This window comes from Hyla sarda, chromosome 3 (assembly GCF_029499605.1).
Source record: "Hyla sarda isolate aHylSar1 chromosome 3, aHylSar1.hap1, whole genome shotgun sequence".
NCBI lineage: Eukaryota > Metazoa > Chordata > Amphibia > Anura > Hylidae > Hyla > Hyla sarda.
In genome coordinates this window covers 183,055,567-183,068,741 of record NC_079191.1, presented here as the reverse complement: position 1 = coordinate 183,068,741, position 13,175 = coordinate 183,055,567, and the positions used below count along the sequence as shown (strand labels likewise).

Below are 13,175 nucleotides of genomic sequence, written 5' to 3'. Positions count from 1 at the left end.
CCCAGTGGCAGGTGAGTGCGGCTATCTACTCTTCTAGGTGCTAGAGCACATATATAGTGTATACCAAGATTCGTGACTTTTTATACCATAAAATTAAAGGAAATCTGTCCAGGATTGGAAAAAATGCTGCTTCATTCTTATAAAAACAGTATCACTTCAGTCCACAGGTTGTGTATAGTATTGAAGCTCAGCTTCACTGAAGCGAATGGGACTACACACAGTCTGAACAGGAGTGGTCATGTTTTTTGCAAAAAAAAGAAGCATAATTTTTCTAATACTTAACATTAACGCCCTGTGCCCACTCCTCTTCTGTGATGTGCACTCAGGAGCTGAGGGTGCGTTATAGCAGGATGGTCCCAGCAGATGGTAGCCGCCGGGACTCATGACTTATGCCGGATATTACCAATCGCGGTGATGCCCGGCACTAACCCTTTGTATGCCGCAATCAAAGTTCATTGCAGCGTCTCAAATGTACAAAAATTTAAAAACGATCCCGGTTGCTCAGTTGGGCTGATTGGGATCATCTTGGTGAAACCACTGTGTGCCAATCAGCTGAGAGGATGGCGGGTGAGCCTTTACCTGCCTCCTCGCTATCCGATCGGTGCTCCTGTGCGCCAGTTGGCCATGGCAGGTTGGAGCAATCGAGCACAGATAACGCTGATCAATGCTATGCTATGCAAAGTTATAATTTTTATTAAAGAAGTAAAACAAAATCAAACCTATATAAGTAGGGTATCATTATAATCGTATGGAACTACAGAATAAAGAGGAGTTGTCATTTCTACAAAATGGTGATTTGTTCTACAATTTTGACCCACAAATCATTTTAAGTTTCGTGCCCCAATATAGGTCTGTCGTTGGAAAATTGAAAGAGTTATGAATTTTAGAAGGTAAAAAGGAAAAAACAAACGTGCAAAAATGAAAAAAAAAATGTAACTGGTGCCATAAAGTTGAACAGATTTGTAAATTACTTCTATTAAAACATCTTAATCCTTCCAGTACTTATCAGCTGCTTATACTACAGAGGAAGTTGAGTTGTTGTTTTCTGTCTGACCACAGTGCTCTCTGCTGACACCTCTGTCTATGTCAGGAACTGTCCGGAGCAGGGGAGGTTTGCTATAGGGATTTGCTCCTGCATTATTGCATGCCTGCGGGAGAATAGTAATGTAAGTTTATCCTATCCTGAGGGATTCATCCAAGTGAGAGTACAGACATCACTTTGTCTATACATGCGAGTCACACTACATTTGTGGAAGTTTCTTACAAATGATACTCATCCATATCTAACTCTACTTTGTGGCATAGTGCAGTAACTACTATTCAAACCAGTGTTTTCCAACCAGTGTGCCTCCAGCTGTTGAAAAACTACCCAGCAAAACTCCCAGCATGTCCAGACAGCCATTGGCACTGTTTAAAAATACTTAAACACATCTGTGACATACTGGAGAAGGCAAGAGGTGTGTTGTAAAAAAAAAAAAAAAATTTACTTATTCCTAGATGGTAGTAGAAATAAAAACAAAGCTATTTTTGCCATTCACTTACTGATGCTACAAAGACATCTCCAATCATTTCTGTCGAGTCCCACTCAGACACCCGGCTGGCCAGAGCAATCTGGAAGAGTGAGTGGCACTGGAGGATTTCTTTTATACGATAGAAGACAACTTTCAGCTTCCTTTCACTTATCAGCTTCGGCTCCATATCGTACAATGGCTTTTCATAATTCTAAAGAGAGTAGACAATGCAGTAAAAAAAAAAAAAAAAAGAAGTATAAAAAAATTATATAAATATAAATATGTGTGTTCTATATATATATATATATATATATATATATATATATATATATATATACACACACACATATAGATAGATAGATAAAGATAAGAAGAGAGAGACTTTGAATTATGCACGCTACATTTTTCCTTTCTATCCGTAAGTTATTCCAAGGCTTTGGCTTCTTATCCTAAAAATGACTGCTCCTCTGTGGATCCCCAATTAGTACAGTACAAGGTCCCAATGGTGCACCCATAATAAAAATCATTACCAGCCATAGCAGCTTTGTCAAATGGCACTCTACGGGGATCCACTAAATAAAAGGTGACATCTGTACAGAAATGGACTTGGCAAAGAATACTCTCACTAAACAGCTGAACATAGATCTCCCGCACTGGATACCGACAGTCTCGGCATTACAGCGGTGATATCAGGAAGAGAACACATGTACCGCGCTGTAACTGCCACCTGCTCCCATTTTTTTATTCCAACAAATCCCACTTTAATAATGTTCTAGTAGGTGTTTGCTGGAGCCATTATACATAGTCTATGTATTTCACTAAATGTTACTCTAACCATTAGTCCCGAAATCTCTGGGTAGACCATCAACGATATCATTATTTATATGTGGAGATGTAAATAGCATAAAGTTACAGGTCTTATGTCAAATAATAATATACATGCAACTTAACCCCTTCACAACACCACAAATAAAAATTTCTGGCTTATGTTTTCTTCTTCCCCTCTACACCTTATTACGTTTTTATTTTTCCACTGACAAATTTGTATTAGGGCTTATTTTTTGTAGGACAAGTGGAACTTGTTATTGGTGCACCTTATTTTAGTAATGTATTAAACTGTCGTAAAACTGACATGCTATTTTATGGGTCAGGAATGTAATAATTTAAGAGTTTAGACTCAAAGAAACTAAATAAGTTTATACATTTTTAACAGTTATTTATTTATTTATTTATTTTATCTCCTCCTAGGGGCCTATTATAAGCCATTACATTGATCTATGTTATTGCAACTCTATTGCTAAAGTCTGCCTAAGGCAGGCTTTAACAATTGCAGATCCATGGAAGACCCGGAAGCATAGGTCTAGGCCCAGGCTTTCCCAGCAACCCCTCAGGACCCCGCGATTACATTGTGGGGGGAGCCAATGGGACCACTAGACACCAGAGTTGACCGGGATTTAAAGTTTATATGCATATAACTATTTAAACGACAGACATCACAGCAATCTCCGATGTCAGGCATTACCGGTAGATGTCAGCTGCTGATCCCTCTATACACATTGATGTTTAGCTCAGCCAAGCAGTCATCTGTTGGATTTCTCTGGCGGCATATGACAACAAAAAAAGAGCCGCTGGTCCCCCCCAACATAACCTGTCAGGGGAAAGCCAGGAGACCCCATACACATAAGACAGTTGACCAGTCCATCAGATATTGGCAATATGTATAGGGTCCTTTAGAGTTTGGTTGGACTCTGTACAAATCTAACCTCATCTCTCACTAGTGATTAACACATCTGAGCCTTTAAATGACTTTATAGGAAGACAGTTTTATATATGAATGAAGCCTTTTATCAATTTTTTTGGGATGTACCATGCGACACAGTGCAGTTTACGTTTAAAATGACATTTTAGCTTGAATCTGAAGGGTAATATATTCTAATAATATATAAAATTCTAAAATAATACAGTTTAATCCCAATGATCTCTTTTTTTTGGGGGGGAGGAGGGGTAATTTTTGTTATCCTTGTAGATGTCTGATGCAAATTTTTTTATTGTTTTGGTTTCCTATATTTTAGTGCTCTAATTTCCCTTCTGCATGCATGCGCATGGTGCAATTTAGTCTCTGAAGAATTCTGAAAAAGTGTAGTGGAAGCATGGTGCAGTTTCCCATGGCAACCAATCCGATTCCTTCTTTAATTTTTTTAAATTGTGTTGAGACCTGCAAAAAAGGAGATTTTTAGACTTACCGTAAAATCTCTTTCTCGGAGGATCCATTGGGGGACACAGCTAAAAACTACGGTTCCTGTGTCCCCCAACTGAGCCGAACGAGATATTGAAAAAGCAATCTGATTGGTTGCTCAATCAACCCCCCCCCCCCCCCCCCGCCCTTTTAAATTCCACGACACTATGCTGCTGAATAATGACTGTGCCTAAGGCTATGTTCTCACAACAGAATGTCCACATGGAGAAGCTCTAAGCGCACGTTCCGTACAGTGCGTGCACTGGCAGAATCTTTTGTCACTTGGAACGCACAATAATGCGCTGTCTAATAGACAGTTATGCATTCCGTGAGGCTTCTGCACAAACAATGACCGCATTCATTCTGTGCGGACACGGACAAAGGAATTTCCGTTCAGGAAAGATCTGGCATGTAAATTCCACTGTGTCTACTGAACACACGGAATCAAATTGAATTAAGCGTGACTCTGCTAAAGCAGAATCTCCATCCCAATATCCTATCCGGAATTCGGAATTGAATTTCCAACCTATCCTACAAATCTAGCCTACGATTTGAACTTAGACTAACAGAGTTGAGGGCTAACTTAGAATGCTTTTAAAAAAAAAAAAATATATATATATATATATTTATATATATATATATATATATATATATATATATAGACGCTGGGGTCCCTCTTCTGTAGTTATCCCCTTGTCACCCCTCAGTTAGTCTATGACTGTATGGAAGTTCTTAGCAATATAAGTATAAGTATATAAATATGTATATATTTAATTGCCTATCTGTTCAAGCGTAGCAGGACCTGCGGGTCACGTGATTAGGTTAGAACTCTATGGTTTTGCTACAGGACCTTTGGAGCTTCCCGTGACATGTTCACCCACAATGCATGCTTTTTTTTGTTTTATTTTTTTGTATCCTGAGGTCCTATTATATTTGTGTACCTTCATCTATATGTATCTTCCTGTTTGTGCTCTGGTGTCCATTTAGTCCCATTGTTTTATATGTATTTTATGATGTTAATTTAATAAATATATATTTTGATATTAATTCTTGATTTGTTACTAAGGGGGGGGGGTGAATATAAATACAAACTAAACAAAAAGTACACATACATTTATAGCTTTTATCATATTTTATGTACCATCTGAAAATTACATTAAATTACATTTTATATATATAAAAAAAAGTGCTATTCTACGTGATATGCACATAAAAAATCTTGAAATATTGCAGTTTTTACACTGGTTCTAAAGCAGTTTTAACACCTTTTATGCATATATCTTTTATACTGAGACACATTATTTTGCAACAGGTATAAAATCATTATAGTACCTCTAGAATTCGTTTCAATGAGTCAACATAGTTTTTTTCACTCTCCACAATTGATCCAAGAATGTATCTTCTAACAACCTATAAAAACAATTCACAATTTCATTACAGTTAATGTAAATCTTGCTTTAATAGCCATAAACAGTGGACTACAAACATTAATGGCTATGGACTAGTCCCGCTCTCGATGAATTTCTGACCATTAAAGGGGCACTCCGGTGGAAAACAGAAAGTTAAACAGATTGGTAAATGACTTCTATTAAAAAATCTTTACCCTTCCAGTACCTTTTAGCAGCTGTATGCTCCAGAGGAAATTTTTTTCTTTTTGAATTTCTTTTTTGTCTTGTCCACAGTGCTCTCTGCTGACACCTCTGTCCATGTCAGGAACTGTCCAGAGTAGCATGGGTTTGCTATGGGGATTTTCTCCTGCTCTGGACAGTTCCTGATATGGGCATCAGGTATCAGCAGAGAGAACTATGGAAAAGATAAAAAAAGAAATTCAAAAAGAAAAGAATGTCCTCTATAGCATACAGCTGCTAAAAACTTTACAAATCTGTTTCACTTTCTGGCACCAGTTGATGTAAAAAAATAAAAAATTATGTTTTCCACCGGAGTACCCCTTTAACACCTGCCCCAGCAAGGTCTTTGTTCCAATCCTGCCCGCTCCGGCAACATGTGTGCCCAATCTTGCATGCTTCAGCAAACGTGTGCCCAAACCTGCATGCTCTCGCTAACAAAGGAATGTACAGACACTAGGGTGCCATGCACTGAATCCTCCTACCCCTCATATAGGAATGTACAGACACTAGGGTGCCATGCACTGAATCCTCCTACCCCTCATATAGGAATGTACAGACACTAGGGTGCCATGCACTGAATCCTCCTACCCCTCATATAGGAATGTACAGACACTAGGGTGCCATGCACTGAATCCTCCTACCCCTCATATAGGAATGTACAGACACTAGGGTGCCATGCACTGAATCCTCCTACCCCTCATATAGGAATGTACAGACACTAGGGTGCCATGCACTGAATCCTCCTATCCCTCATATAGGAATGTACAGACACTAGGGTGCCATGCACTGAATCCCCCTACCCCTCATATAGGAATGTACAGACACTAGGGTGCCATGCACTGAATCCCCCTACCCCTCATATAGGAATGTACAGACACTAGGGTGCCATGCACTGAATCCCCCTACCCCTCATATAGGAATGTACAGACACTAGGGTGCCATGCACTGAATCCCCCTACCCCTCATATAGGAATGTACAGACACTAGGGTGCCATGCACTGAATCCCCCTACCCCTCATATAGGAATGTACAGACACTAGGGTGCCATGCACTGAATCCCCCTACCCCTCATATAGGAATGTACAGACACTAGGGTGCCATGCACTGAATCCTCCTACCCCTCATATAGGAATGTACAGACACTAGAGTGCAATGCTCGGTACCCTCATTTTTGTGTAGCAGTGTACAGACTAGGGTGCTAGGCTCCGCTCATACACCCATGTGTATAGAAAGGTACTGAAACTATAGTTTAGTAACTATAGTCTCTTTCCTCCGCTGACTGGAGGAAGAGACAGGACAAAGAGGCTGCTCTTGCGCACTGCACCAAGCATGACACTGGGTGAGCTCAGCTAGGACTTGGGACAGGAGGGTGGGACCTGACTTATAGAGGTCGAGTTTGTAGTTCAGGAGTGTGCGAGATTTGCGGGACCTCCAGGCATAGCGCCTGACTGCCTGCTTCAACCTACAACAACCTTTACAGGGGTGGTTCAGGAATAAAAAATAACAAAAAAATAAATAAAAAATATATATATCTATTGCTAGGTGTAGTGTAAAAATAATAGTCACATAGTCATACCCCACTCCCTGTTGTTGCCACTCCAATGCTTCAAGTCGCTCACTCCTCCCAGCTTCTTCCTAGGCCCTGTGACAGGTGGTCTCAGCAGGAATTGCCCCCTAAGCCAGTGTTTCTCAAGCGCGGCCCTCAAGTCCCCCCAACAGGTCATGTTTTCAGGATTTCCTCAGTCTTTCACAGGTGATATAATTATGGTCAGTGAATCAGGCATCACCACAGTTATATCACCTGTGAAAGACTAAGGAAATCCAGAAAACATGACCCATTAGGGGTACCTGGGGACCGCGCTTGAGAAACACTGTACTAAGCCAATCACTGGCAACAACAGTGTCCCCCTCCCTTTGGGTTTAAAGGGGTTTTCCCATGAACATATAAGTCATCTGCTATCCTCAGGACAAGGGACAACTATTGGATTCCGTGGGGTCCAACTGCGGGGATCCCATCCAGTCTCCAAGATGGGGAACAGAGTCTCCTCTGAGAATCTGGAAACATGTCTCCCACAAGAATAGACATGTAATTAAGCACACGCAACCGCTGCTCTATTCATTCTTTATGGGAACTGTTCAAGATAGTTCAGTATTTTGGCGGCTCCGATAAACATGGAGCAGTGGTATGTGTTTCACCTCTGCTCTATTCACAGTTCTGGAGTTCTAAGTTGGACCCAGCAGTTAGATCGCCTTGATTAAATAGTTATTCCTTACCCCCAATGGTAGCGGGATAACTAGTATTTGTGGGTACACACCACCATCACCGAGATGTAAAAATGTTTTTTTAATCCTGGTCAACCCTCCAACAGCTAGATCAACAAAGGGAATATAAAATAGAATAGTTCACTGTGACATTAAATTGAATAATGCAGTATGACACTCCTGCATGCAGAACTACTAATGCCATGTAAAATGTAGGGATCGACCGATTATCGGTATGGCCGATAATCACGATTTTGGGCATTATCGGTATCGGCAAATACCTTTCCGATAAGCCGATAATGCCCCGAACCCCGCACCGCCCCCACCGCACCGCAAACGCCTACCCCTCCCCCAAGACCCGCCGCACCGCACCGCGACCGCCCCCCCCCCCCCCCGACCCACCGAACCGCGTCGCACCCTCCACAGTAGTGCTGGGCGGTATACCGGTATGGATTTTTGCCCATACCGCTATACCGGTCGGGCCCCTCCCCCACCCTCCGAGTCAATAAAAAAAATGTTACTTACCCGTAATGGGGGTGGTCCGGGCCATCCATCCTTCCTGTAGTGTCCGGGGGCGTTCCGGGTGAAGGGTGAACCGGTCCGGGTTGTCCTTCTTCTCCGGCGGTCATCTTCTCCACTCCGGGCAAGCTCCGGCCTAGTAGCTGCATAGACGCCACTACGTCGTGACGTCAGGTGCATCGCTGCGCACGGGCGTCACTGCGCAGCGGCGTCTATGCAGCGTACTAGGCCGGAGCCTGCCGGGAGTGGAGAAGATGACCGCCGGAGAAGGAGGACAGCCTGGACCGGTTCACCCTCCACCCGGAATGCCCCGGACACTACAGGAAGGATGGATGGCCCGGACCACCCTGACAGGTAGGGGGGAGAGAAGCGGGTGGCGGTGGCGGCCTATGGCACTGCAAAAGCCACTGCAGTGCATTGATTTTAAAGCACCCGCTTTAAATCAATGCTCTGCAGCGCTGTCGCGGGGGGAATAAATAGCCGGTAACTTATACCGGAATATCGGTATAAGTTATCGGCTATCGGCCCTAACCTCCACCGATTATCGGTATCGGCCCTAAAAAAACGATATCGGTCGATCCCTAGTAAAATGTAAAGCTCAGAGCCTCTAACATCACTTAAAGGGGTACTCCGTTGCCCCAAGCAAATGCTTGGAGTGGGCGGCGGGGGGATCATGACGTCACTGCCACGCCCCCTCGTGATGTCACACCAGGCCCCCCTCAATGCAAGTCCAAGGGAAGGGGTGTGGCAGCCGACTTGCATTGAGGGGGCGTGGCGTGACGACACAAGGAGGCGTGGTCATGACATCACTACCCCAGCCGCCAGCTCCCAGTGACCGTGGGTGGTCCCAGCTGCGGGACCTCTGTGATCAGACATCTTATCCCCTATCCAAAGGAGATGTCTAGGGGCGGAGTAGTCTTTAATTGTTATTTCTTACATACACAGTGGTTGGCTGGCTGATCCCCACAAATTTAGACGATTCAGCATAAACCAATGTTTATCAGCAGTTGTTATTCTTTTCAGGACAAAAACAAATGCATTTTTTGCATTAAAATTGGGGCCTGAGAGTTCACGTGAAATGATTGTTGAAGATTTCTAGTGCAAATAGGGCAGTAGTGCAAGACCTGGGAAGGAGATCCCCCAGTATCTGTTGCTCTGTAGGGCATCTGATGGTCCCTTATTTTGCCAATGGAAGCTCACAGTCTCCCCAAGCCATCAACATCTCAATATGATACTGGAGTGGTGATATTTATTTATTATGAAATTATAAAATTACAGCAACTCCCTGAATAGCCATTACAGTATAAACTTCTATTAGTCACATTCCTACAACCAGTTGTGTAGTAGAATAGAATAGAATATAACTCAACAATCAGTCTTTATTTCCAGTGATTTAGTAATAATACTGATGGTATCATTTATAGGGTAGTGTAGGGGTAGCCAGCCTGAGGGTTTAGTAGGAGGAAATGAGCTGTAACATTACCACCTCCCACTAACTCTCATTCTCCATTCAGCCTGTTCACATTTAATGCTGGAGGAGCAGACACCGCATTACTCAGCCAGCGGACAAGGAGGAGTGATGGAATGAGCTTCACAAAGACAGAAGGATGTCTGACATTAATAAACCAAAACGTGGCAAGAAACTATGCAGGATATTGGTGTATTCAATGAAGGGCATTGTAGTCTCCCAGTGGGCAGCAGATTTACACTACAGGTCAGTGTTTCCCAACCAGGGTGCCTCCAGTTGTTGCAAAACTACAACTGCCAGCATGCCTGGACAGCCGAAGGCTGTCCAGGCATGCTGGGAGTTGTAGTTTTGCAACAGCTGGAGGCACCCTGGTTGGAAAACACTGCTATAGGTTGTCATTTTGCAGTAAATAAAGCTAAACTAACAGGGTCTAGCGCTGACACTTCATATATCCCCAACACAAATCACAAAATATATTATGTAGGGAGGGAACCAAGCACATTCCACATGCATTACAGCTAACACTTACCAATCCTGGCTACTTAATCCTCTAGATGCCACAGTCAGCAGTGACTGTCGCTTTAAGATGGTCACAATGAGGGAGGGGCCCCTCTAGAGGGTACCTATCAGCTCTAGATTATACTTAGCCTTCAAATGTCAAAGAGGTTGTGGTGAACCACAGCATGCATGCCTCCTCCCTCCCCTCCTCCCTCCATGCCTTAACTGACATGAAGGGGTCCTATTTCAGTATCATGTATATCATTCAGTTAAGGCAGAAGTGTGGGGATGAGGTATGTATCTTGTGGTTCAGCACAACCTCTGAGCACTTAGCATGATCTAGAGCAGATAAATTCCCTTTAACACAGGATGCCTTTTGGAAGATGGGAGGCTAGTGAAGGCCTTAAAGGGGTACTCCAGTGGGAAAAAAAAATTCGAATCAACTGGTGCCATTAAGTTTAAAGGGGACTCCCGGGGAAAACTTTATTTATTTTTTTTAAATCAACTGGTGCCAGAAAGTTTGTAAATCACTTCTATTAAAAAATCTTAATCCTTCCAGTACTTTTTAGGGGCTGTATACTAAAGAGAAATCCAAAAAAGAAATGCATTTCCTCTGATGTCATGACCACAGTGCTCTCTGCTGACCTCTGCTGTCCATTTTAGGAACTGTCCAGAGCAGCATATGTTTGCTATAGGGATTTTCTCCTGCTCTGGACAGTTCATAAAATGGACAGCAGAGGTCAGCAGAGAGCACTGTGGTCATGACATCAGAGGAAATGCATATTTTGGGGGGATTTCTCTTTAGTATGTAGCCCCTAAAAAGTACTGGAAGGATTACGATTTTTTAATAGAAGTGATTTACAAATATTTTTAACTTTCTGGCACCAGTTGATTAAAAAAAAAAAAAAAAAAAAAAAAGGTTTCCACAGAAGTACTCCTTTAACAGATTTGTAAATTACTTCTATATAACATTATTAATTCTTCCAGTACTTATCAGCTGCTGTATGCTGCAGAGGAAGTTGAGTTTTGCTTCTCTGTCTGACCACAGTGCTCTCTGCTGACACCTCTGTCCCTGTCAGGAACTGTCCAGAGCAGGAAAGGTTTACTATAGGGATTTGTTCCTGTTCTGGACAGTTCCTGACACAGACAGAGGTGTCAGCAGAGATCACTGTAGTCAGACAGAAAAGAACAATACAACTTCCTCTTGAGCTTACAGCAGCTGATAAGTACTGGAACAATTAAGATTTTGAAATAGAAGTAATTTACTAATGATTAATACTGTTTATCTTTTTGGCACCAGTTGATAAAAAAATTAAATAAAAATAGTTTTCCACTGGAGTACCCCTTTAAGGCTTGCCATGATATTACTCCTATAACATTCTAAGTATTGCAGTGTACTCTACAAGATATAGAGTAATTTCTAAGCCATCATTGGTCTTAGAAGATGGTAATACAAATCAATAAAAAAATAAAAATTAATTTGGCATCTGCGTAATGGCACTGACTCACAGAATAAAACAGTTATGTCCTTTTACTGCAGAGAGGACATAAAAACATCTCCCCCTAAAATGTCAGGATTGTGTTTTCTATCTACCATACAAATAGGTTATTGTTGTTTTCACAATACTTTATAGGGCAAATAAAAAGGAATTAATTAAAAACATGCGACACACACCACAAAAAACAAGCCCTCCTACAGCTCCGGGGAAAAAAGTTATGGCTCTCAAGAGACGAGGAGGGAAAAAAAGAAGAAAAGAGAGAGTCCAGGGGACTATGATTACTATAACTTCATAATGTATTACTTTGAGCACAATTCAGAAGATACGCAACACAAGGGAATGAAAGCAGAGTTACTAATCCTTCTACTGACAATGCATAACCTGCTTATCTACGCTGTTTAGCAGATTATCCACTAGATGGCAGTCTCTACAAAACAATGCAGAGTAAATACTATATACAACAATACAATTGCACTTAGGTAGCATAAAGAAATCAATGCTTCCACAGCAACATACATTGATAGAGTAAACCATGCACATTACCCTAAGAGATATGTTATTGTATTAAGTATGGAAAGAAGTCTCAGTAGGTGCAGAAGAAAGAATGGCGTTACCTGCTGCTGAGTTAATCCTTCTGGCATTGGGGACATGATCGCTTCTGTATGCACACAGTCTACATCTATGAATAAATTTAACTCTTCATCCTCAATACAGGCCGATTTCCGGTCTAAAATCAGAAGAGAACAGAAAATCAATAGGCTTAATTTAACATACCAGTACAAATACAGTCATGACCGTAAATGTTTCTAGAAATTTTTCTAGAAAATGAAGTATTTCTCACAGAAAAGGATTGCAGGAACACATGTTTTGCTATACACATGTTTATTCCCTTTGTGTGTATTGGAACTAAACCAAAAAAGGGAGGAAAAAATAAACAAATTGGACATAATGTCAGAGCAAAGTCCAAAAATGGGCTGGACAAAATTATTGGCACCCTTTCAAAATTGTGGAAAAATAAGATTGTTTCAATCATGTGATGCTCCTTTAAACTCACCTGGGGCAAGTAACAGGTGTGGGAAACATAAAAATCACACCTGAAAGCAGATAAAAAGGAGAGAAGTTCACTTAGTCTTTGCATTGTATGTCTGTGTGTGCCACACTAAGCATGGACAACAGAAAGAGGACTTGAGAGCCAAAATTATGGAAAAATATCAACAACCTCAAGGTTACAAGTCCATCTCCCGAGATCTAGATTTGCCTTTGTCCACAGTGCTTAACATTATCAAGAAGTTTGCAACCCATGGCACTATAGCTAATCTCCCTGGGCATGAACGGAAGAGAAAAATTGATGAAAGGTGTCAACGCAGGATAGTCTGGATGGTGGATAAGCAGCCCCAAACAAGTTCCCAAGATATCAAGCTGTCCTGCAGGGTCAGGGAGCATCAGTGTCAGCGCAAACTATCCGTGGACATTTAAATGAAACGCTATGACAGGAGACCCAGGAAGACCCCACTACTGACACAGAGACATAAAAAAGCAAGACTACATTTTGCC

At 41.9% G+C, this 13,175-nt stretch overlaps 1 protein-coding gene across 5 annotated transcripts in view; it reads right to left on the bottom strand.

The window, feature by feature from the left end:
* Positions 1-13,175, bottom strand: part of ARHGEF10 (Rho guanine nucleotide exchange factor 10) — a 203,456-nt gene that overhangs the window by 101,992 nt on the left and 88,289 nt on the right. For all 5 annotated transcript variants that reach the window (XM_056565682.1, XM_056565685.1, XM_056565684.1 and 2 more), the window contains exons 11-13: positions 12,236-12,348; positions 5,080-5,157; positions 1,543-1,722 (exon numbers count right to left, since the gene is read on the bottom strand). In XM_056565682.1, coding sequence (XP_056421657.1) covers positions 1,543-1,722; positions 5,080-5,157; positions 12,236-12,348 — 371 coding nt within the window. The remainder of the gene's footprint in view (positions 1-1,542; positions 1,723-5,079; positions 5,158-12,235; positions 12,349-13,175) is intronic.